This window comes from Fukomys damarensis, unplaced genomic scaffold, assembly GCF_012274545.1.
Source record: "Fukomys damarensis isolate Sample0158 unplaced genomic scaffold, DMR_v1.0_HiC HiC_scaffold_7, whole genome shotgun sequence".
NCBI lineage: Eukaryota > Metazoa > Chordata > Mammalia > Rodentia > Bathyergidae > Fukomys > Fukomys damarensis.
The window spans coordinates 15904619-15925831 of NW_022900919.1; the positions used below are offsets into that span (position 1 = coordinate 15904619).

The window sequence follows — 21213 nt, forward strand, 5'->3', positions numbered from 1 at the left end:
TCTAGACGTCACCACAAAGCCTCACACAGCCTTTCTCAAATGTAGCTAAATCTGGAACGTGTGATGCTGGGATTAAGGGTGTGTGCTCACCGAAACACCACACGATTGGCTTGGAACGGCCCAATCCCACCCCTCATTCCCCCATGCCTGTTTGCCTACGTTGGAGCCAGCACAGAAACCTCTAGGAACTGTGAACCAAATAAACCCCTGCCCCTCCAACTTTGGGTGTCAGGCAACTAGAGAAAAGTAACCCAACACAGAGCAGAAGCTGTTTGTGTTCTGGGTGGCGGATGCCCTTAAAGGGGCCTGGCTATCACTCCCTCTTCTCCCCTTTCCACTAGTGGAAAGCAGACAGATGGGAGGAGCAGAGGCGGCCTTGTTGGGCCAGGAAAACCTTGAGCGGAATACTGCCAGAGAAGGAGAGTAGAGGCTGGGCTTCCCACTGCTTGGAAGGAAGGCGCCTCTGCTTGCTGTTGGGGTGTCTACAGCAGCCTGGACCCGAGAACCCCATGCATCCCAGGAGACTTCAATTTTACAGGAAGGTGACAACGCTGTGCCCTCTGGCACCCAAAGCACTTCTGCCCAGCCAGGGCCCCGTGTGTAGTTTATGGCCTTCGGGCCACTGGACAAGAGCCACTGTGCAGGCAGGGGACAGGCCAGACCCGGTGTACCTCCAGGCCCCCACCACCCAGGCCACACAGCTGTGTGCTTCAGCTATGGTGGCCTGAGTCACACTGCTGATGGCCGAGAAGCGGAGAGCAGCCAGCTGGGGTGGGACAGCAGCTAAGAGGCCACAGGCTCTGAACGATCACTACTGCCCAAAGGCCTGGTGCCCTTCCTGACAACATGGGCACTGCTTTCAGATACACCAGCCAGGGGCCCATGAGTAGTACAGATGCCTGCCAAACCAAGACTACGCTTTCAATGCGGCCCTGCACAGGGGCGCTCAGGAGTGGGAAGGCAGGGCCAGGACTCGATGATGAAAGCTGCTAGGGTCTAAACTGGCAAGGACAGCGGGGAGGCCCTAACCCAGGGGCTCCCCACAATACCAGCTGGCCCTGGCGAGACACCCTAGCAGCAGAGGCAGGCTGAGAATTTGCTCAACTCTTTATTAAGTTAGAAAGCTTGGTAAGAGCCACATGACTCGGGGAAAGCACCATGGCTGGGTCCTTTGTGCTGTGGAAGTGTGCTTATCTCACCCGCTGTCCACACAGGGAGCACTCCCTGCAGGTCCCAGCAGAGGGGAGACCGCACAGGGCGGCCTCGGACATGGCCATGTCTGTGGGCCCAGGGAGCGACTCTCCTGGCAGGCCTAGCCCCAGGTCCTCTCCCATGTGACATGCACAAGGCCAGCACCAGTGCTGAGGGGTGGGGACACGGGGACTGAAGTTACGGGGCCCTAAATCCCCAGTAACACTGCAGCCCACTTTGTAGGCCTGGTCCTGGCCAGTAGGTAGCACGAACTTTGGGGAACCAGAACCTACCCTCAAGATGGAGGGCTGAGTGAGGCGTGGGCTGGGGCCTCTGCTCAGGGGTGAGGTGCCCACTGAAGGTGACAGCAGTAGGAGACGTGGGGAATCCCAAGATGCCGGAGGGTGCAGTGATGGGCAAATGCCTGGCAACCCTGGGGACTGTTCAGGGAACAAACTGGAGAAGCCGGTGCTACGCAGCAGGGAGGATGGCGGGCACGGAGATGGCATTGTTCCCCCACTCTGATATGCCACCGCCGCCAAGACCCCTCTCCAGCTCCAGCTCAGAGCTGCCCTGGCCTGGGCGTGGCGGGGTCTCTGGGGACGGAGCCCAGTGCTGCCAACTGTGGTGCTGGCAGGAGATGCAGTCGCTTGAGTGGGCTCTGAGGAGGGGTGACATGGCGGCCAGGCACCCCCCAGGGCTACGGCCCCACGGTGCGTGTGTCCTCAGGCAGGGGCACCTGTCCCACACCTGGTGTAGCACCCTAGAACTTGGTCCTCCACGAGATAGGATGGGCTTCTGGGGCCCAGACCTCCTCTCTGGCTTTGGGGGTCTGGGTACATTTGTTAATAAAATCTTGGGGTGTCACTGAGGTCACCCTGTGACCTCCAAACTGTCCTCAGTTTCTTGTCAATGATGACCTTCTGTTCTCAGTCTGGGAGACCCTGCTTCCATCTGTCAGGTGACACTGAAACCTCCCACGAGACAGCCCATGAGTCAGAGGCTGTGCACCAGCGCAGGTGACCGAAGTCCACCTTGCCATCCCCGGCCCCATCCTCGTCTGGACTCCTCTCTCCCTGCTCCCAGCCCCAGTCCAGGGCTCGATGACACAAGCAGCTTCAGGGCTCTGCTTCTTCCCCGAAGCCCTCTGGAGCTCCTCGCCCTGTGCCAAACACGTGAGGCTGGAGAGGCCCCCAGGCACAGGACGAGGGAAGCTTCGCTCCTCTTGTCTGAAGCACAGGACAGCAGACACATCATCCACCAGCGCGGGAACAGTTGTCTTCTGGCCACTGGAGAGGTGATAGCATGGCCAGGCCACCCCGGGACACGAGCCGTGGGGCTGAGAGAGACGCGCAGAGTCTGGAGGAGAAGAGAAGGAATGAGTGCCCAGCAGCCACAACAGTCCCCCTGCTCTGCAACAGAATGACAGCACAGAGGCCGAGCATCAGAGGGGACTGCAGCATGGCAGCGCCCAGCACCCTGAGCACAGCTCCCTGCATACCCGCACCCTGGCAGGCCTGGGACCCCGAGGGGCAGACATGGCTATGGTCTCCACGCCTTGTGCTCCCGGGGCAGCGACTGCAGACCCGCATGGACAGTGCCTTGGGAGACGTGCTACAAACAAGGTAAAAGGACAACGACTGTTTTGGCGAGGGTGTGGGAAGGAAGCGGTATTTCCCCCGAGGCCCGAAGATAGGTAGGTGGGAGTTTGCTAAGGGGCCAGCAGTGCAGGCAGCAGGCACAGCGTGGGAAAGGGCCCTGAGGTGAGAATGTGGCACATCTGAACATCCAAGGGCCAGCGATTTAGCTCAGCGGTTCTGCCGCCTGCCTCCCAAGCACAAGGACCCGAGTTTGATCCCCAGTACCAAGAAAAGAAAATCCAAGTAACTGTGGGCTGGTGCCAGAGCAGGAGGAGGGGCCGCTCACACAGAGGCAGGTCCGCGGCTGGGGCTGGCCATGCTGTGAGGCTGAACAGGCGACAGGCTAGGTGGGGGCAGCAGCCGGACACCCATCGGTGCCCGCATCGGTGCCCACAACGCTGCCAGGATGTGATAGGCTGGGTAACACATTGGTAAACGAGGGGCCACCCCATGGTCACCAGGCTCCCACCCCACAGCCGCGGACTCTCCTGGAGGTGAGGGTGCCAACACCAGTCCCCCAGAGAAAACTGAGAAATCCACGCATGTGGAAGGCTGCATGGAGAGCACCTGACGCCAGAAGGAAACCAACGTGGGGTGAGCATGGATAAGGCCGGAGATGCAAGTCTGGGGAGGGATCCCTCAGCCGGCCACAGCCCTCAGATGACTCCTCAGACTCAGGACACAGGGCCCCTGCACAACTTCAGTGCCCAAGAGCACGCACTCTGGTCAGCACTGGCAGCGCTGTGAGATCCAGGTAGCCCCACAACAGGGGGCACATCTGGGTGGAGGGAAGACCACTGTGCCCCACACTCGAGGGGCTTGAGAGGGCTCTGGTCCTGGGGCACAGCAGCCCCGCCTCGGCAAAACAAAGGCAATGCTGCTGGTCTTAGGATGCAGAGCTCTGGCTGTATTTAACCTACACACTTGTGCTAGCGTAATGCTGTGCAAAACTACGAGGACAAAGACTTTTGTCAGGGTGCACATCTGTTATGTATTTAAGTTACGTTACAACAGGAAAATTCAGCCAGCACTGTGGGCCTGTGGACCATTCCTTTAAGGGTCCTGCCTTCCTGGGTGCCAGCAGGTCCTCCAGGCCAGGGGTGGGCTGTGAGGGCCCCCAATTTCCCAGGGCTCCTTGCAGTGAGCAGCTGGGTCGAGTCCCCTAGGTACACCAAACTAAGGTCCCCAAAGCTCTAAGCCTGGCATCTCATGGAGTACTCAGTGGGCAGGGAAAAGAGATGCCCACGCCAAGTCCACCCCTAGTGATATATACTCCAGAGAGATGGCATGGACACCAGCTCCAGCGTGCCCTGATCGCTGCTGCTGCTGCTGTTCCCTACAGACGCGAACCTGACTGAGTGATGGCCCTGGAGGTCCTGCTGGAATCCATTTCTGTACAGCCAGCCCTGGCCTGTAGCAGGTGGCCACTCCATGTGGGGCGCCATACAGTGCAGGACTGAGGGTGCCCGGATGTCTGCAGGTATGGGCAGCCCCAGGCTCAGGTCCTGGAGCAGCAGCTACGATGAAGACCCTGGGAGGACTGACGAGAGGACACCTAGAGCACTCGGTAGAGGTGCCATGGCCACGAAGGGCGAAGCATGGGCACTGGGATAGCGAAAGCAAGCAAGGTCCACCTGGGGGCGCGTCACAGGGGATGGACAGATGCAGCCCACAGGGACCTCAACTGGCAGCACTGAAGTTTGCACCCCAGCAAATGAACAGGACGCCCTGCCCAAGCCCTGGCAGGAGACGCTGGGCCTGGTTGGTAGGCTTTTGCTGAGAGCCCAGCTGCCCCTGCCTCCGAGGACAGCTCCAGCCTCAGCAGGAAGCTTGCGGGGAAGGAAGCCAGGGAAGTACTCTAGGGCAGTCTCCGGGTGCGCTGGGGCCCATGGTAAAGACCCAGCCAGGAACACAGGGCCACAGCCGAAGCCCGAGGCAGCCCGGAACTGTGCAGTGACACCGCCACAGGGACTCTTTGTGGGAGGCTTCCCAGGTGGACTTGGGCATGGCTCATTTTGTGTGCCCATGCGCTGGGAAGTACTAGAGGGACACAAGCCTGTGACACACGGGGCAGGAAGGTACGCCTGAGTCACAGCAATCTGACTGTGGGGACCTGCCAGGGATGTCAAGAGGGCCTCGCAGCCTAAGGTGACCCGAAGCCATCGTCATCACCTTCCTCCCCGTTATAGAGGTGGACACCGAAGCCCACTCTTATTTGATCATCAGTCAGGTACTGTGTACAACACAATCTCCTCCCCATTTTCCAGATGTTCCTCCTGAGTCACAAACCCTCTCCGGGGCCAAGCAACCAGAGTCAGAGCCAAGAGGCAATGTACACTTCCCTTCCTGGGTGCCTGAAAGCACAGAATCCCTGAAGACTAAGTGGGTCTGCAGGGTCAGCTGAGCTACCCCGCCCACTGGCGGAGACAGGAGCAGCAGCCTCTGGTGGCCTCTCCTGTCCTCTCACCAGAGGAGGGGCCTGCACTCAGGGTCCCAGGCCAGGGACAATGCCAGCAAGGGACAGCAGCGCCCATACCCTCCGCCCTCCACCAGGCAGGTGACACCCTGGCTCTAAGGCCCCTAGAGAAGGAAGAGGTCCCGAGGAATGCCAACATCCTCTTTGAAGCTTACTCCCCGGAGGCCATGAAATTGGCAGGGTCAGATTTTTCTCCCCAAGAGAAAGAGAGAGAAACCAAACCAAACCAAACCAAACCGAACAAACCAGAGAAGCCTTGAGAAGAACCAAGCCCCATTTCTACCGGGGCCGGCCCTCTGGAGCCCGGCACCCTATGCTTTCATCACTGCAGGGTGCCATGCACCACATCTCTGGTGGGAGGGGCATGGGACACATGAGGCTGGTGACACGCGACAGAACACCAGGCGTGGTACACGTGCCGAAAAACCCATCACCTGCCAGCCCTGTGCGCCCTGCCAGGCTGTCCCACACTGCTCTCCTGGCCTCACTAGCTGCAGGAGAGACCCCAGCTACCCTCAGAAGAGGCAGGGCCAGATGCAACCTGGCCAGACTCTTCGCCCACGCCAGGCCTGTCCTAAGACCCTGCTGGTGCCTCCCACCCCTCCCTTCACCCCCAAAGAGCACCTGCTTCGTCACCTAGCTCTCTTCATCCAGTCACTCGTGCTTGTTTTCCTGCGATTCCACACAGGCACGGTGCTAAGAACAAGGAGCGACAGGCACCTGCTCCACTGCCTGCCCTGCTCAGAGACGACCTCATCTGGATGCCTGCCTCTTCTGGGAAAGCCTCTCTGTGTCATGTAGGACAGGATACAGAGGAGCCCCTATGCTGGCGAGCACATTACCACCCCCAGGAGAGGCAGGACTGCCTGTCCTTCAGCCCAGCCACCTGCTGCTCAGCGGGCCTTCCTGAGAGATGCAGCAATCATCACCCTGAGTGGGGACGCACTGGGGCTCACCTGGCTGGGTCTGCAGGTGTCTTCACGCCGGCAGGTGCTTCCAGGTGCTGACAAAGGCCGTGGGGATGAGCGAGTAGGGCACAGTGGTGATGCAGTTCCACGTGTCTGAGGTGGGGTCATAGCAGTCCAGCGTCTTACACCTCTGGGTCCCAAAGTACCCCCCCACCACGTAGAGCTTGTTGCCGGAAGCAAGGGCATGGCAGGACATGCGCTTGGCCGTCATGTCCCCGATCCGCGTCCACTGACTGGTCTCGCAGTCGAAGCGGTAGGCTGAGGCAGCCGTGAATTCTGTGTCACCCCCCATGATGAAGATCTGGCTGCCCAGGGCAGCGGCAGCCATGTACCGCCAAGGCTGGGGGCACTCGGCCATGATCGTCCACCAGTTCTCGGAAGGGTCATAGCACTGGACTCTGGACGCCATGTCCCGGTGGATGCTGGTGCCACCAAAAACAAACAGCTTCAGCTTGGCACTCACCACAGCGGCATTGCTGACGCCATCCCGCAGAGGGGCCATCATCGTCCACTTGTTGGCCCCGGGGTCGTATTTCTCCACTTGCTTCAGAGAGACAGAAGGGGAGGCCGGGAAGACACCTGCCAGGGACGTGTGGCCCCCCACCACATAGAGACAGTTCTCCAGCTCAGCCGAGCCGTGGCCAAAGCGGGCGATCAGCATGGGCGCTGCCTTGGACCACTCCTCGTGGCCGGTGTCATACACCCAGACATCCTTGGACACCCCGTTCTCGGAGCCCCTGCCCCCAGTCACATAGACCTTGCAGCCGATGGCCGAGGCGCTGAACTCTTTCCGGGGGCTGGGCAGGTCTGCCTTGGGGATGATCTCTTTGGCCTTGTGGTCCACCTGGTAGATCTTGTCGCACATGAAGGTCTGGCCCCCCAGGATGAGGAGCGTGTGGCCCGCCTTTCGTGGCCGGGCGCAGAGGCTGGTGACCACGCCATCGTTCTGCAGGATCCTGGTCTTACAGCGCAGGGCCTCGTCCACAATGAGCCGGGTGTGCTCGTCGGCCGTGAGGAGGGCCTCGCCGGAGACGACCTCCTTCAGGCAGTCGGATGGCAGCAGGGCCAGCCGCACGCCGCGCAGGAGCATGGGCAGGTGGGCCCTGCGCCGCTCGAGGTCGTGCTTCACCCACTGCAGGACGGCCTCGAAGACAGCTCGCTCATCCTCGGTCTCCAGCTCGTCGCTGGAGATGAGGTCCAGCAGCATGTCCTTGGACAGGCTGTTGAAGTCCTCGCTCTGCCGCACCGTCTCGAAGTGCTCCAAGCACATGCGCCACGAGAACTCGTACAGCCGGCGACACTGGTGCGCGTCCGACAGCAGCATCATGCCCAGGCAGTTGGAGGGGCCGAGGTTCTTCTCCAGGAACTCGGCGGCTGCATCCCGCACATCGTGGAACTGCAGCATGTCGCTCACCTCCAGCAGCGACTCGGCATTCTCCTCAGTGATGGCGATGCGGGAGGAGTAGGCGAAGTCCAGCAGCAGCTCCAGCACCTCAGGGTGCAGGTTATCCTGGAAGTTGACTGTGTCGTCCCGGCTCTCCCGCAGGCCATGGCTGAACATGGCCTCGAAGTAGCGACTGGAGGCGGCCAGCACGGCGCGGTGGCAGGGGAAGGCACGGTCACCGGCCCAGAGCATGACATCCGTGAACATGCACTGCTTGCGCAGCGTGTTGAGCTGGGCCAGCACGGAGTCGGGGTGTGAGGCCTTGTGGAAGAGGGTGATGTTCATGGAGCCCGTGCTGCTCCGCGACTTTCGGGTCTCGTGGACGCTGACCGACATGGTGCATGACCTACAGGACAACACAGGTGAGAGGGGCCCTGCTGCTCAAGCTACCTTCAGCCCTCAGCCCCAGATGCCCTGGCCTCTTCCCGCTCCTCTGCTGGTCTCCAGCAGGCCTCTCCCATGCTCTCAACCTCATCTCCAAAGACACACAGGGTGGGCAAGAGGGGCTGGGTCTCACCCTGCCTTGCGAAAACTGAAAACTGGTTTTGTTGCCTGGCCCACTGCCTCCTGTGGTGAGCAGCACAGGAAAGGGCATCCCTGTCCCTGACCTGAGTACTCAGGAGGGAGCACCCTCTGCCACACTCTGCACCTTAGGACAGTGCTATGGGGAGGTGTGTGTCATTAGCCAGCTGTACAGCAGGGCCCAGGCAGAGTTGCTACCCAAAGAGCTGGGGCAAGGGCCCATGTGGGCTATCTGGCTCTGAAGCCCAGCCTCTGCCCTCCCCTGGCCCAAGGAGACCTATTCCTGCAGGCTGCTGAGGGGACTTCTGAGCATATTCCCAAGGACCTGTGAATAGCCCAGAGCCTTCCTCTCTGCTCCTGCCCCAGGGCACCTGTCCCCAGCTGGGATCCAAGCTGTAGTTGTCCGATGATGGCCTCTGCCCTTGGAGAGAGACTCAGTGTAGACATGCTCTTCTGTGGCTCGGCCTCTGATGGATGGAACTTCCAACATGAATTCTGAACCCTGTGACATGTTTCCCCAAACCTTGCTGTGACTGCTAAACCTCAGGGCTTTTGGAGCCCAACTGGGATGAATGAGGATTTGGAGGTGAGGCCACTGACAGAGACTCAGAGACAAAGCCCAAGACAGCAGTGGGGCACAAGCAACATTGAAGCAAGCCAGACTAGCTTCAGCAAAGACCGGATGCTCAGAGCCACCAGCCCTCCAGGTAAGTGCAGGTCTGGAAAGTGTGGCAACCACGAGAGTGCCAGGAGGGGCCTCCTGCCACATGCCACTACTTCTGCAATGCAGACAAGAAACAGCTCAAGGGATACTGCTAAAGAAGTAGCACACAAGCTATCCCATCCAACCCCCACCACAGCCCCAGGTACAGTTACACCTACACGCTAGGAAACCAGGCCAGAGATACGAGGGGATTTGCCCAAAGCTCCACGGAGAGTGGTGGGCAGAGTCCAGAGCTCCATGTCCAGGGTGTTCCCACAACTGCACTATAGGACCTAGCGTCTTGAGGCTGGGAAGGGCGGCCTTCAAACTCAAGGCCCCCTTTCCCTGCACTAAAGGGGCCCCAGGTCTGTGAAGCTTGGCCCCATGTCTGCCACCAAGACACTGACCTTTCCATCCACCCCATAGAGCAGCCATTCTCACCAGCCTCTGTGCAATCTGACAGCAACATCCTAAAGAGGATTACACCTCTCGCCCCAAGATACCCACTAGAGGCCATGAGTTCAGCTCTCTCCTGAGCCAACAGTGGCTAACAGTGGCTAACAGGGAACACTCTTGGCTCACTTTCTGTGTTCAGATGCAGAAGTGGTTGAGAAAGACCACCTTCAGTAAGGACCTGACAAGCTCCCAGGACTTGTTCAGCTACTCAAAGACCAATCATGGAGTTGGCCAGGTCTCTACCAACTTAATTTTTTTCAAAGAAAGTCTATCTTGCTGAGGAGAAAAGCCAGATAGCGGAGTTCTAGAGGGACTGTCCCGGCGACACACTCAGACTAGGAAGGAGCAGAAACAGCCACAATGGTCACTGCCTGTCTCTCCACCCAGTGTCCTGTCTTCTTAGAGTGACAGCTCTGCCCCATAGGGCACAGCTTTAAAAAGTAAATCAAAGTTAAATTGTTGCAATTACAGAATACTCTTCACAGTTTTTATCTTTACGCTTCTCATGGTTGCCATTTCCCTGCCCTTCATTCACTACAGACTGAGGCAGACACTGGGGACCCACTTCTGGCACCTCATGAAACATGGTAGTTTTATCTCTGAGGTGATCAACTGTACATTTTCATGCCTTGGAAACATATACTAACCATGATTCACTAACCCATTCACTCACTGGAGTTTTTTATTTTTATTCAAAAAACCAGGTTTGGCTGAAAAAAAAAATTTTTTTTTAAGATAAACTCACAGAATATGGATAGATTTTGACTTGACGCTGTTGTGAAGCTGTGTTTCCCCAAGCAGGCAGTGTGCCAAGCCAAGCAGAAGTCACTCTGGCTAAAGAGGCTTCTCCCCACTGGGGAGCGTGGCAGATGGACCTGCTGTTCTCTGCTTCCCCTTACCCAGGAGTGGGGGCTTCACAACTGCCCCTGGTCTCAGAGCTGGGGGGTCACCCACAGACCCTTGCGTGGCTCCAGGACCCCATCAGACCACTGCCCTAGCCACAGAGGGGACTAACGACCCAACACTCAGGTTCTCCCACCTGGTGAAATCACTGGTTTCCTTTTCAAGAGTGAGCAGGAAGAGAAACAGGCAGGGAGAGTAAAGCCCCCTCCTAAGCAAACACGAGGCGCCTCCTCCCGCAAGCGGCCCTTGCAATCAGGGTGGCTGTCCTGCTGTCTGATCCCACACAGCCAGTAAAAGCACGCTGGCCCAGCTGCCACTTTCATTGAGCCACCTGGAGCAACAGGCTGGAGAAAAGAACTTGTCCTAGAGAGCTGAGAAAGACCAGAGTAAAGCACTGGCAGTGAACTGGCAGTGGACTCCTCCTTCTGTCTCCGAGATCCCAAAGCACTGCACTTCCTATGCCCATCCAGAGAACAGGGGGGAAGGTGGCCAGCCCCACCGCGGCGGAGACCAGTGAGGCTGACAGCTGTGAAATGAGACGCACATGCCCTTCTGCCCAGCACTTCCGCGCCTAGGAGCTCGCCTTCTACCACAGTTGGCCGTGCTCTTTCACGGCAGCGAAAGTTGGCAATAGCCTCAGTGCTCACGAACGCATCCCTCCAGCAGAGTATCGTGCAGCTAGAGTGGCAGGTTTTATGCGCTGAAATGACAAGAGTTGTACACAGGATGTTTTGCGCACACCGAGAACCCGACTACCTATTCACATACACACCATGCACATACCGTCCTGACGACAGTGAGCCCAGCCCGATGGGCAAACTGAAGCTCTGAGAGCGGAAGCGGTGTACGCACATCCACGGTGAGGGTGCATCATTACCTGAAGCCCCTTCAGCCTGGTCCTCCGTGTGCTGCCACCCCTGCCCACGTTCACACCCTCAGTACCTTAGTCCTTGCTTACAGAATGAGTATGAAAATAAATGCAACCTCAAAGGGCTACCAAACAGCTAGAGGAGGAAAGGGATGTAGAGAGCCAGTGGTGGGGCCGGACCCGGATCCCACACCATGGGGACTCTGAGTGGGACACTGCTTCTCCACTTAAACATGACTGAGGCAGGCCCCTGAGGTGCTTCTGTTTATGTGGTTTTGCCTATGGATGGTCGCTGTATTCAAAGTTAAAACTGAAAAAAATTTTAAATGTTAATTTAAAAGTAAGAATAAACTCATCAGATGTACAAATAAATAAACAAGAGTTGTCTTTGATAAATCAATTTCCCAAAAATACCTCTCATTGAGAACAGTGGCTGGAACGTGCTTTTGCATTCAATCTGCTGAGGTGTGTTTTGATTATGGGCTATGAAGAAAATCCTGCCTCCTCTGGACAGGTGGCTGGATGGGGAGGACAGCTTAAGCCTTTTTACATAACTCTGGATATTCTTCAACATAAACTCAGACTTGACAAGTGACAGTTTCTGAAAGGCTCACTGTGGTGTGGAACCTGAGCTTATCAGTGAACTTCGGTACCCGGTGACATTCTCCCCAGCTGGCCCGTCCGGTATTTGGAATGGATCGTTACCCAGGTGTGATCTGTAACACAGTGCATGGGTCATTCGGAAAACACTGCTTTCCAGAGCTACACACTCAGGAGAAAACGAGTGAGCCAGGTAAATGCATCCTAGGGTTATCACAAAAAGAGTTTTGATCTGAGAATCCTCAAAAGAGTCTGAGAACGCCAGGCTAGCAGAACGTCCTTATCCTCCACATCAGTCGTGCTTTCTTCCAGACAAAGCAACTTCGGTAGAAGTGCGGGGACCTGCACGGGGTTTCCTTTCCCCTCCCTGGCTCGCACTACCTCATACTCAAAGCTATTGGGGGCAGGGGCTCCTCCCTTCTCACAGGCTGCCCGCAGCCCTGATTCCCTCTTCCTCAGCTAGCAGAAGAGAAGGCTGTCTCACTCAACAACCACCCGCCTCTCCTCCGAAATAACAGGCCTCTGTGTCACGCAGAGGGCGGGGCCCCAGAGGCAAAGTACAGGGCCATGCACGGGCCACAGCACTTGGGCGTTGCAGGTGGTGACTCCTGGCCTCTGGAAATTGCATGTTTCTGTATTTATAGCAAATCCATGGTGCCCCTAAACAGCTACTCGCTCATGTATACTTTTAACTGTTTGGCCACCAAGTCCCACTAACCCTTCCTTCGTGGGTCTGTGCATTGGGCCTTCTTTCCCAGTCCTGCCCTTGCTGTTGCAGACTGGTTTAGGACAGGGCCCCTGTGCCCCAACTCTCCTCACTGTCACAGTGGTGACATGCTAACCGCTGATCTCGCCTACCTGGAAGACCATGAGGAAGCTTTGCCCCCAAGCTTGTTCAACAGGTCCCCCTTTCCAGTCCTACCACCCCACCTCTCAACCTCTGGACTCCCTTCTCTCCTTTCCCGCCCTTCCCTGCTCAAGTCCCCTCTCTCCATAACCCCTCTCTTGTTACCCCTCTAGACTTTGTACTTGTTCAGTGCACAGGGCCCTGAATATAGTCTATGCTCAAAAAGAAAAAAGTAAGGAGTAATTTCTGGGCACCTGCCATGCACTGGGCCCACAGGTGCTCGGGTTACTGCAGTGAGAGAGCTGCAGCCCTTCTCATCTTCTGGATTTCACACTCTAGCACCCTTTGTATTTTTGCTGTAGTATCGAAAGTCTGTCCTGCTAGCCAGAATCTTCCCAGTTGGGTTTTTTTTTTTTTTTTTTTTTTTTTTCCGGGGATTGAACTCCTGTCCTGTGCTTTTGAGACAGGCGGCAGAACCACTTAGCTAAATCCCCGGCCCCTGGCCATCATTTTTTACTCCTTCAGATCATAGTGTCTTGTGTCCTTATCTATATCTGCAACTCCTCCAGGTCAGTATTCTGCATCCTCTTTGATGTCCAGGACATATTAGAAACCCACAAGATTCCACAGAGGAGCAAGCGAATGAACCACACTGTCCACTGAAGTAAGAATGAAACTGACCCACAGACCTGTTGACCCCGGGTGAGGGGTCCCCGCTGTCTGTCCCGTTCCTGAGGCACAACCACCACACTTCAGATTTGATCAGTTCAAACACCAGCTGGGGAAGAACAGCCCTCAACTGCATTCCACAAATCATATAAATCAAACTGGATGTGCCAACCTCAAGCAGGATGGCTGGGGACTAAATGTTGCTGGTCTCAAATCCCAGCACCTGTAAGACTGGCCCAAAGGTATTTAAATCCACTGAGTCTGTTTCCTTTTCTGGGAAGTGGTAGTGAAAATAACTGTCCCTACCTCAAGGTACTGTCCTGAGATTTAAATGAGAAAACACAAGTCAAAAACACACACAATTCACTCAGCCCCTAAGAGATGCAGCTGTCAGCAGTGCCTCTGCTGATGAAGCCCATTGGTTTAACCTTGGGGCGGGCGCCATTCCGGGAGGGTTCCCTCATCTCTGCCTGTGGTCTTATTCCTCGGAACAAGCCACCCTACTGGACAAAGGGATCTGAAGATACAATCAACATTTGCCACAGGTATAATTAATAATGTTACCTTAGCATCATTTCTTAAATTGATCTTAAGACAGGGAGACATCTGGGTGGCCCTGATTGAATCAATAAGCCCTTTAAGAGCAGTTCTCTCCAGTGGGCACAAAGAAGCCAGAGTTCTGAAGCAGGAAAGGACTTTAAGCCCCTCTGCGGGGCTGAAAATGGAGGGCGCTAAGATGGGTCTCCAGCTGCAGCCAGTAAGGAGACAGGAACTCAGCCCTAGAAGCCAAGGAACTGGCTTCTGCCAAAGTAAAAAGCACTTGGACACAGATTCTTCCCCAGAGTCTCAGGACCTTCTCCCAGACTTTGCACTAATGAGTGAGAACACATAAGCCACTAAGCTGGTGAAGATTTGTTACGCTGCATCAGAAACTAACACAAAAGCTTCCCTTACTTATCCTGGGGTTTATACATCTCCAGATCCCCAGCAGATGCCCCAAAGCACAGATGGCACTGATCACTGTACTGTTCTCTCCTAGCCACACATAACTAGGATAATGTTTCATTTATAAATTAGGCATATATAACTAAAAGAACTCCTGTAATGAGACACTATAATAACCTTATTTATAATGAGTTATTTCTGGAATTTTCTATGCAATATTTCAGACCCTGGCTGACCACAGATAAATGAAACCATAGAAAGTAAAATTGCAGGTAAGGGGCGACCACTGTGGAAGTTCCCTCTGTGCAGGCCAAGGCATCTTCATATTAAACACACACCACAGGCTCATCTGAAAGGCTCAGGAGGACTTGCTCCATCTGAATTCTGTGGCCAGATGTGAGAGACTCGAAAGCAGGGGCCACCTTGTTTATCTCCGTCCCCGGCACAGAGCTCAGTGAAGAGGGAATAACAGGTGCTCAATAGTTCCATTTAACAAAATCCAACTTCCCGGACAGAAAGGAGCCACACGGCTTACTGCTCCCCAGGCTAGCATGACCTGCCAAGTACGAGACATTCAGGTGCAATTTTCTAGGCAAAAACCTAGCAATATCCTCTGCTGCCTAGAAAAAAACTGCAGATGCTAGAAACAGCTGCAGAAGCCACCCAGCAGCCAGTGTAGGTGTGTGTCCACATGTGAATGTGTCTTGCTTTTTACACCAAGCAACCTCTCTGCAGTGGCCCCTGCCTGCCTGTGGTAGCATCCCAGAGTCTAGCTGCCCAGCCAAACCCTGACATTTTGCTTGTAATTATACCTTCCAGTAAAAAGTCCTGGTTGGAATGATAAAAACAGCAACTGCAACTTCCTACAACACAGATAAGAAGAGTGGATCCAGCTTCCTGAAAGGGAACCTGGTGACTCCACCTCAGTTTAATGGGGCAAAATGCCTGCCTGCAAGCTGTGTACAAGCTAAAGGGGGGTAGGGGCTCAGGCAGGGTGGCACCTCATGTCCCAGCTCCCAGCAGACTATTCAAACCATCTCCCAGTGAGACACCCCCTTACTCAAACAGCCCACAGGACAAAGAGGCACCTGGGAGAGGTAAAAATACCCTCCTGCCCTCCTCCTGTATTAGCTGCAGAGGTACACATCAGGAACCTCCCATGGGAGCCCTCCAGGGCCCATCTGTCCCCTTGGTTACTCCCCTGACCCCCCCACTTCTGTCCCCAAGGCTGTCCAACCAGGTTAAGCTCGTGGGGATAACAGAAGCCTCCTCTTGGCTTAGCTCTGAATACTCTCAGGGCAGCAGTGGAAATGCAGCAAGGCTGGATGCTGCTTCTGGCAAGGGGGAGTTGAGCCCGCCTGCCTCGATGTCCTCAGGCCCCTGGGTCCCAGCGATAAGCAATTCCTGCAGGGGTGCAGAACCATGCCCAGACATCCTTCCCTGACTCTTCCATCATAAGGCCTCATGCTGCCAGGGGACCCTGATCTGGAGACCTCCCCTTCCTCCTCCACCCATCTCCACAGCTTCCTCTCATGTCCCCCGCTCCATCTCCAAATCTAGCACAAAGGCCCTTTTGGTAAATCTTTTGCTTGCTTTAAAGCTTCCTGTTATAGGAAACAAAAGGATCCCAAAGTACTACACACAGAAGCTCAGTTTTGAAGCTGCAGCCTTTGACCTCTATTAACACAAACAAACCAGGTCTGTGACTGTGAAGGCCCCTTCCGGAGCCTCTTCGGGGACAGTTTATGGAACTCACTGCCGTGCTGGCTCTTTCCGTCACTCCTGTAGGCAGGACAGGAGGTGGCTCACACTGGGCCAGTGGAGCCGAGACTCTCAGGCCCAGCGACGGCCTCACCCAAAGCCACCTCTTCCAGGAAGCAAAGTCACCCTGCCCCCGACAGGTGGGCTAGTCAGAAACACTGACTCACTCACATGTTCTAGCCTTCAGATGCTTGGATTTCGCTCTTTAAACCATGCCTCCCCGTGTTTACAGAGCTTCTGAGCCTAAAATGAACTTTCAGGAACGCTTTTGCATGCACAGCTCACAGCTAGCTGGGGGCAGGGCTGGCAGGGATGAGAGGGCCTCCTTTCACAGAAGAGTTCACAGGGCCAGGAGGCCAACAGGAGGCAGAACCAGCACTCACTAATCCCTATGCACTGAAAAAATAGGGGTAGATTAGAATCAAGAGAAATCCTGAACAAATGACGTGGGATTCTCTCCGTATTAGGCAAAAATGAAAATGTGGGTAACATCAAAGATGGGTAAAAGCATGGAAAAATGGCCACTCGGATTTGGTTTAACAATGAAAATTTAAAATAATCACCTTTGAGCCAGGCATGTGGTGCACACCTGTAATCCACCGGGGCACAAGGATCACAAATTCAAGCCCAGCCTAGGAAACTTTGCAACTTAGCAAGACCTTGTCCAAAATTATAAAAAGGGGCTCGGGGCCTGCAACACATGGCCCAGGACTTCAGGGGTCATGTGGGGAAAAATCAGGAATGATCCAGTCTCCCATGAGGAGACAACAGCATCAAAAATGGGGTGGTTTGTGGTGGAATATTAAATGGGCATGAAAAGGGAACATGCTCCTCACATACTATATGACAGAAGCTGCAGAGTACTACGTTGGATCCAAATTATGGAAAATCAGAATCCAGACATAATCTGTGCTGTGGGCACATATCAAGGAGGAGGAAGACTTATGCTTCATTCTACCCCTTATATTGCTCAATGTGGAAACTGAGGCAGGCTCCCTTGACACACCACTCCCTAGCACTCTGCCATGACCACCTAACTACCTGTCAACTTCACCTGTAGACACTGAGTTCCCAAGGAGGGCCCACCCTTTCCTACCTTTTCTTAAGTGTGTTTGGTACTACAGATCAGGCCCAAGGCCTGCACACTAAACAACACCTCTTGCCATTCTTATTTGTTAATCTGGAACAGGGTCTCCCTAAATTGTCCAGACTGGGCTTGAGCGTGTGACCCTCCCAGAGTGCTGGGATTACAGGTGTGTGCTACTGCACCCTTGAGGGCCCTGGCATTCTTTCTCCAGGGTCAAGTCCAAGGCAAGCCATTCAGAAGGTACTGAATGTTTGGTGCTCAAAGGGAGCGCTGGCTATGAATTCACAAGACTCTCTGACTGCTCTCCTGGGCCCAGCTAGGGTGACGTAAATCGAAACTCTGGACCCTGGGTGCACTGCACGCTTTCTAGAAAAAGAGCTTCCTGACTGGTGGCCCTAATTCCTGCCCAGTCAAATAGGCCTGGCCAACGGCAGAGCTGGCAGACAGTTCGTCTTGGGCTTTAGACAAGGAAAGCTTCTCTTAATTAGGAAATTAATTTCACTCAACCTGGATTGATCTGCGGTCAGCACCCCCAGTGGAGACCAAACAGGAACAGGCAGAAAATAAGCAGGGCTTTTTGGTTTCCCTCTTCTCCGCGCATCCTACTCCTGGCCACACAGCACAGGTGGTAGCAGGTGACACTCAGGGTGAATGTGGTTCTGGGCGAGCAGGCCTGGCAGGCAGCAGCAGCCACAACTCTCCCACGGCCTGATCAGCAGCAGGACCCATCCAACTGGTCCTGCAGGAGCCTCCTTGCAAAAGCCTGGCACTCAGCCTCCTCCCCCAGTCCCCTGGGCTCCCTCCTAATCCTTATTGCTGCTGGGTGTTTTGTCCATTTCTCCATCCCTCTTCTAGGAGGTGTCCCTGGCTCTGTGCCCAGGGGACATCCACAGGCTAAGTCTCACACCATTCACCCAGAGAGGAGGTCACTGGGGGTTCCCACACTCACTGCCCAGCCAGACAACTTGGGAAATGAGTCACCTACACACCACCTTCCTTTGAGCCTGTGCTTCCTGGGCCCAGACAAGTATTTCCCTGACCCAGTCTTTGGACTTCACCACCTCTCATCCTTGGGCACAATCAGGCCCCAGACTCTGAGGCCAGGGGCAAGGAACTGAGGGAGGCTGGGGAAGAAAAGTTCTCTGCAGTTACTGGGAAAATCTGCCTCAGTCTCTGCTCACCAAGACAAAAAAGGAAATTGAAGCCAGCCTATTACACCCCTCTGTTTCTACAAGTGGGCAAATCAGGGCCTACAGTGAAATTCTCAGTGCAAGCTTTGCAGAAGAGCAACCTGAGGCCCACAGAGTAAGGGGCTGCACAGCCACACAGCCAGGCAAGTGCCGGGCACACAGGCTTCCCACCAACAACTGCTCTTTCTGCCAACAGCTTCTGGGGCTCAGGCATCAACTGTGGAAGGGTAAAGAGGTGGACCTGACCTTAGCACTCGGCTGCACCAGAGACAGGGTAGCCTCTGCTAGCTTCAGATGTACCAAACTCAGGTTTGCGGAGACCACTATGGGGGAAAGAACAGCTAGGAAGCAGGTGTGGTGGCTCATTTCTATAATCCCAGCAGTCTAGAAGGCTGAGCCTGAAGGACCGCAAATTCAAATCCAGCCTGAGAGACTCAGCAACTCAGTGAGACCCTGTCTCAAAAATATGTAAGAAAAAAAGATAAAAACAGCTGGGGATGAAGCTCAGCACGAAGGCCCTGAATTCAATCCCCAGCAGCACCAAGAAAAATTAGTATCATAAAAATAAAAACGAATGGCTGGCAAGATTTTTATGCATGGGCTTGCAGAAAATATGGTGCAATTTCCAAGTTAGTCGGCTTCCTGAGACTACAGAACTGCCACTTTTAAAAAACAGGTCAAGAAGCCACACAGGCTCACCTTTTATCATTCCAAGAAACCCTAAGGCGGGGCTTGGAAAGAAGGCTTAGCAGAAAGAGGCAGGAGGGTGAGAAGCAGCTGGGGAGCTAGGAGAGGGACCCAAGGCAGCAACAGACTTCGATTCAGTGCCCAGAGGTGGGGCAAAGAAAAGAGGAGCTGATCATGACCCATGCCCAACTGGTGTCGACACCACTCTAGGTCATTCCACAGTTAGGTACTTCACCTTCACAATGTCCCCCAAAATGACCAGGAAGCCTCTGTGGGGTTGAGGAATTCAGTCACAGACCACAGGCAGCACTTGAGCCCTAGTCTGGGTCCAAAATTTAAACTCCCTCCACTGACCCAGGACTGAAGGTAAACAAAAGGGGGCCCTGCCCTTCTCCACCCCTCTAATCCTGACTTTTGCTTCCAGCCCCTAGTGCCCTCGAGTCAGTCTGGCAAGGTGATGGCTAGGAGTCCACCCAGCATCCGCTTAGAGACCTTCAGTGCTGCTGCCAGCAGGAGGTGGTCCAGCAAAGGGCTAACTTCCTTCACAAGGTCCCCTCTTCCTGACCCCTCACCCCACTTGTCCCAGGTAAGTGTTTCCTAACTGGAAAAATGCTTCAACGCCCCGAGCAGCTGAGGCAATTCAATTATGAAATTTAACCACATTAGATGAAAACCAGCCGCACCATCAGCCAATTAATTTGCATCTGGCCACTCGGCTGCTTGCGCCAGCTCTGCCCTACCCAACCCCACCCCCAGGCCACACCCACAGTGCTGGTTGGTACGGAAGGACCACACAGGTGGTCTCTCCCAGGGCCCCCTGGGAATGGAGGCTGCATTCGGACGCCACCCAGGCACCTGCAACTGTGGACAGCTGGGGCAGGCTAGACCACCACAGCTGAGAGCAGACCTCCCTGTCATCTGCCTCTGCATTCTCCCGGACTTCACCTGTGCCTGAAGCCGCCGTCCACCTGAACCCTGGAGAGTTACAGGTGGTAGAAAAGGCGGCTGCCTGTGGCCAGGAATCTGGGCTGTGCTGTTTTTCCCAACTTCTCTTAGTCCAGAGGCTTTAGCCAACTGTCCCCTCCCACGTCCTTTCAGCTCCTTGCTGGCTTTGTCACGACGGCGCTCCACACACTCACGTGAGAGCCCCACATGCCCATGCCAACACTCTTCTCTCCAAAATCCCTGAATGCAGGGTCCCAGCCAAAGTCAGCTCAAACAATGCATGAGTTAACCAGCGAATGTGAGTGAATGAGTACAACCACCCACTAAGTAAGTGAATCCTCACTCTAAGTTGTCTGCCTCCCTCTACCTGACAAGGGAAGAAGAAGTCTGCTCATTTCTCCTTCCTTCCTGCCGTCCTCAGATTTAAGATGCCATTAAGGGCCACGGGGCTGCAGACACTGCTACCAATGTGGAGCACGTAACAGCTCGCAGCTCTTCTCTCGGCACCACATGCATAAATCCAGCTGTAGCCCACAACTCAGGATGAAGGATTCTTCCATTTTTCTCTACTTTTCCTTTTAACAACCTCCCTGGAGTCACTTTGTGACAATGATTCAAAGGCGAAGGAACTGTGGGGCCTGGGAGAAGACTGTCAGCCTCTACAGGCACAGCTGATGAACTCAAGGACCAGGGATGGAGACCCCATGTCCTACTCCTCCCTGGCCCCCCAAATGCAAGCCCTCACTGAAGCCCCGGGAACCCCTACAGCACACCTACTGAGCACTGCTTCTACGTGGGAAACAGCCTGGTGCTGTGCCACTGGCAACTTCACCTTCATAGTCTCTCCGCCAGGACAGAGGGAAACCTAACACACACACTTGGCACACTTTGCCCTGACTTCCACAGCCCCGTGAGCCTTCCCAGGAGTCAAGGGATGGAGGCTCAGCAGAAACCAGAAATCTCCAGACTAAACACAAAGAGGGCTGGGGTTCACCCCGTTCCCCAGTTCCTCTGGTCAGATCTCTATACAAATTCTTCTGTGCTCAAATTCTCCAGCAGCACATGCCTGCAAGGTCAGCACTCTGGAAGGCTGAGGCAGGAGGATCACAACTTCAAGTCCAGTTAGGCAACTTACTGTGTCCCTGTTTTAAAATAAAGGGCTAAGGACGTAGCGCAAAAGGAAGGGCCTCCATACCGGAGAAGAGGCGGCGGAAGGTGGGGAAGACGATGGAAGGAGTCCCTGAAGCAGAGCGCAAGAATTTGTCCGTCCCCGGGAACCTCCCCACCCCCACCCCCACCCCCGAGAAAGCT

At 55.0% G+C, this 21213-nt stretch overlaps 1 protein-coding gene across 4 annotated transcripts in view; it reads right to left on the bottom strand.

The window, feature by feature from the left end:
• Positions 1 to 1076: 1076 nt before the first annotated feature.
• The window catches only part of Klhl25 (kelch like family member 25), a 50423-nt gene continuing 30286 nt past the window's right edge, over positions 1077 to 21213 (bottom strand). Inside the window, exons 1-3 of one of the 4 annotated variants that reach the window (XM_033761082.1) lie at positions 21098 to 21171; positions 6264 to 8065; positions 1077 to 2550 (exon numbers count right to left, since the gene is read on the bottom strand). In XM_033761082.1, the coding sequence (XP_033616973.1) occupies positions 6286 to 8055 (1770 nt within the window). In that variant the 5' untranslated portion in view covers positions 8056 to 8065; positions 21098 to 21171 and the 3' untranslated portion in view covers positions 1077 to 2550; positions 6264 to 6285. Of the gene's footprint in view, positions 2551 to 6263; positions 8066 to 8612; positions 10405 to 10439; positions 10454 to 21097; positions 21172 to 21213 lie in introns of those variants that run through there. The other 3 variants (XM_010621030.2, XM_010621027.2, XM_010621028.2) reach the window with 3 other exon arrangements.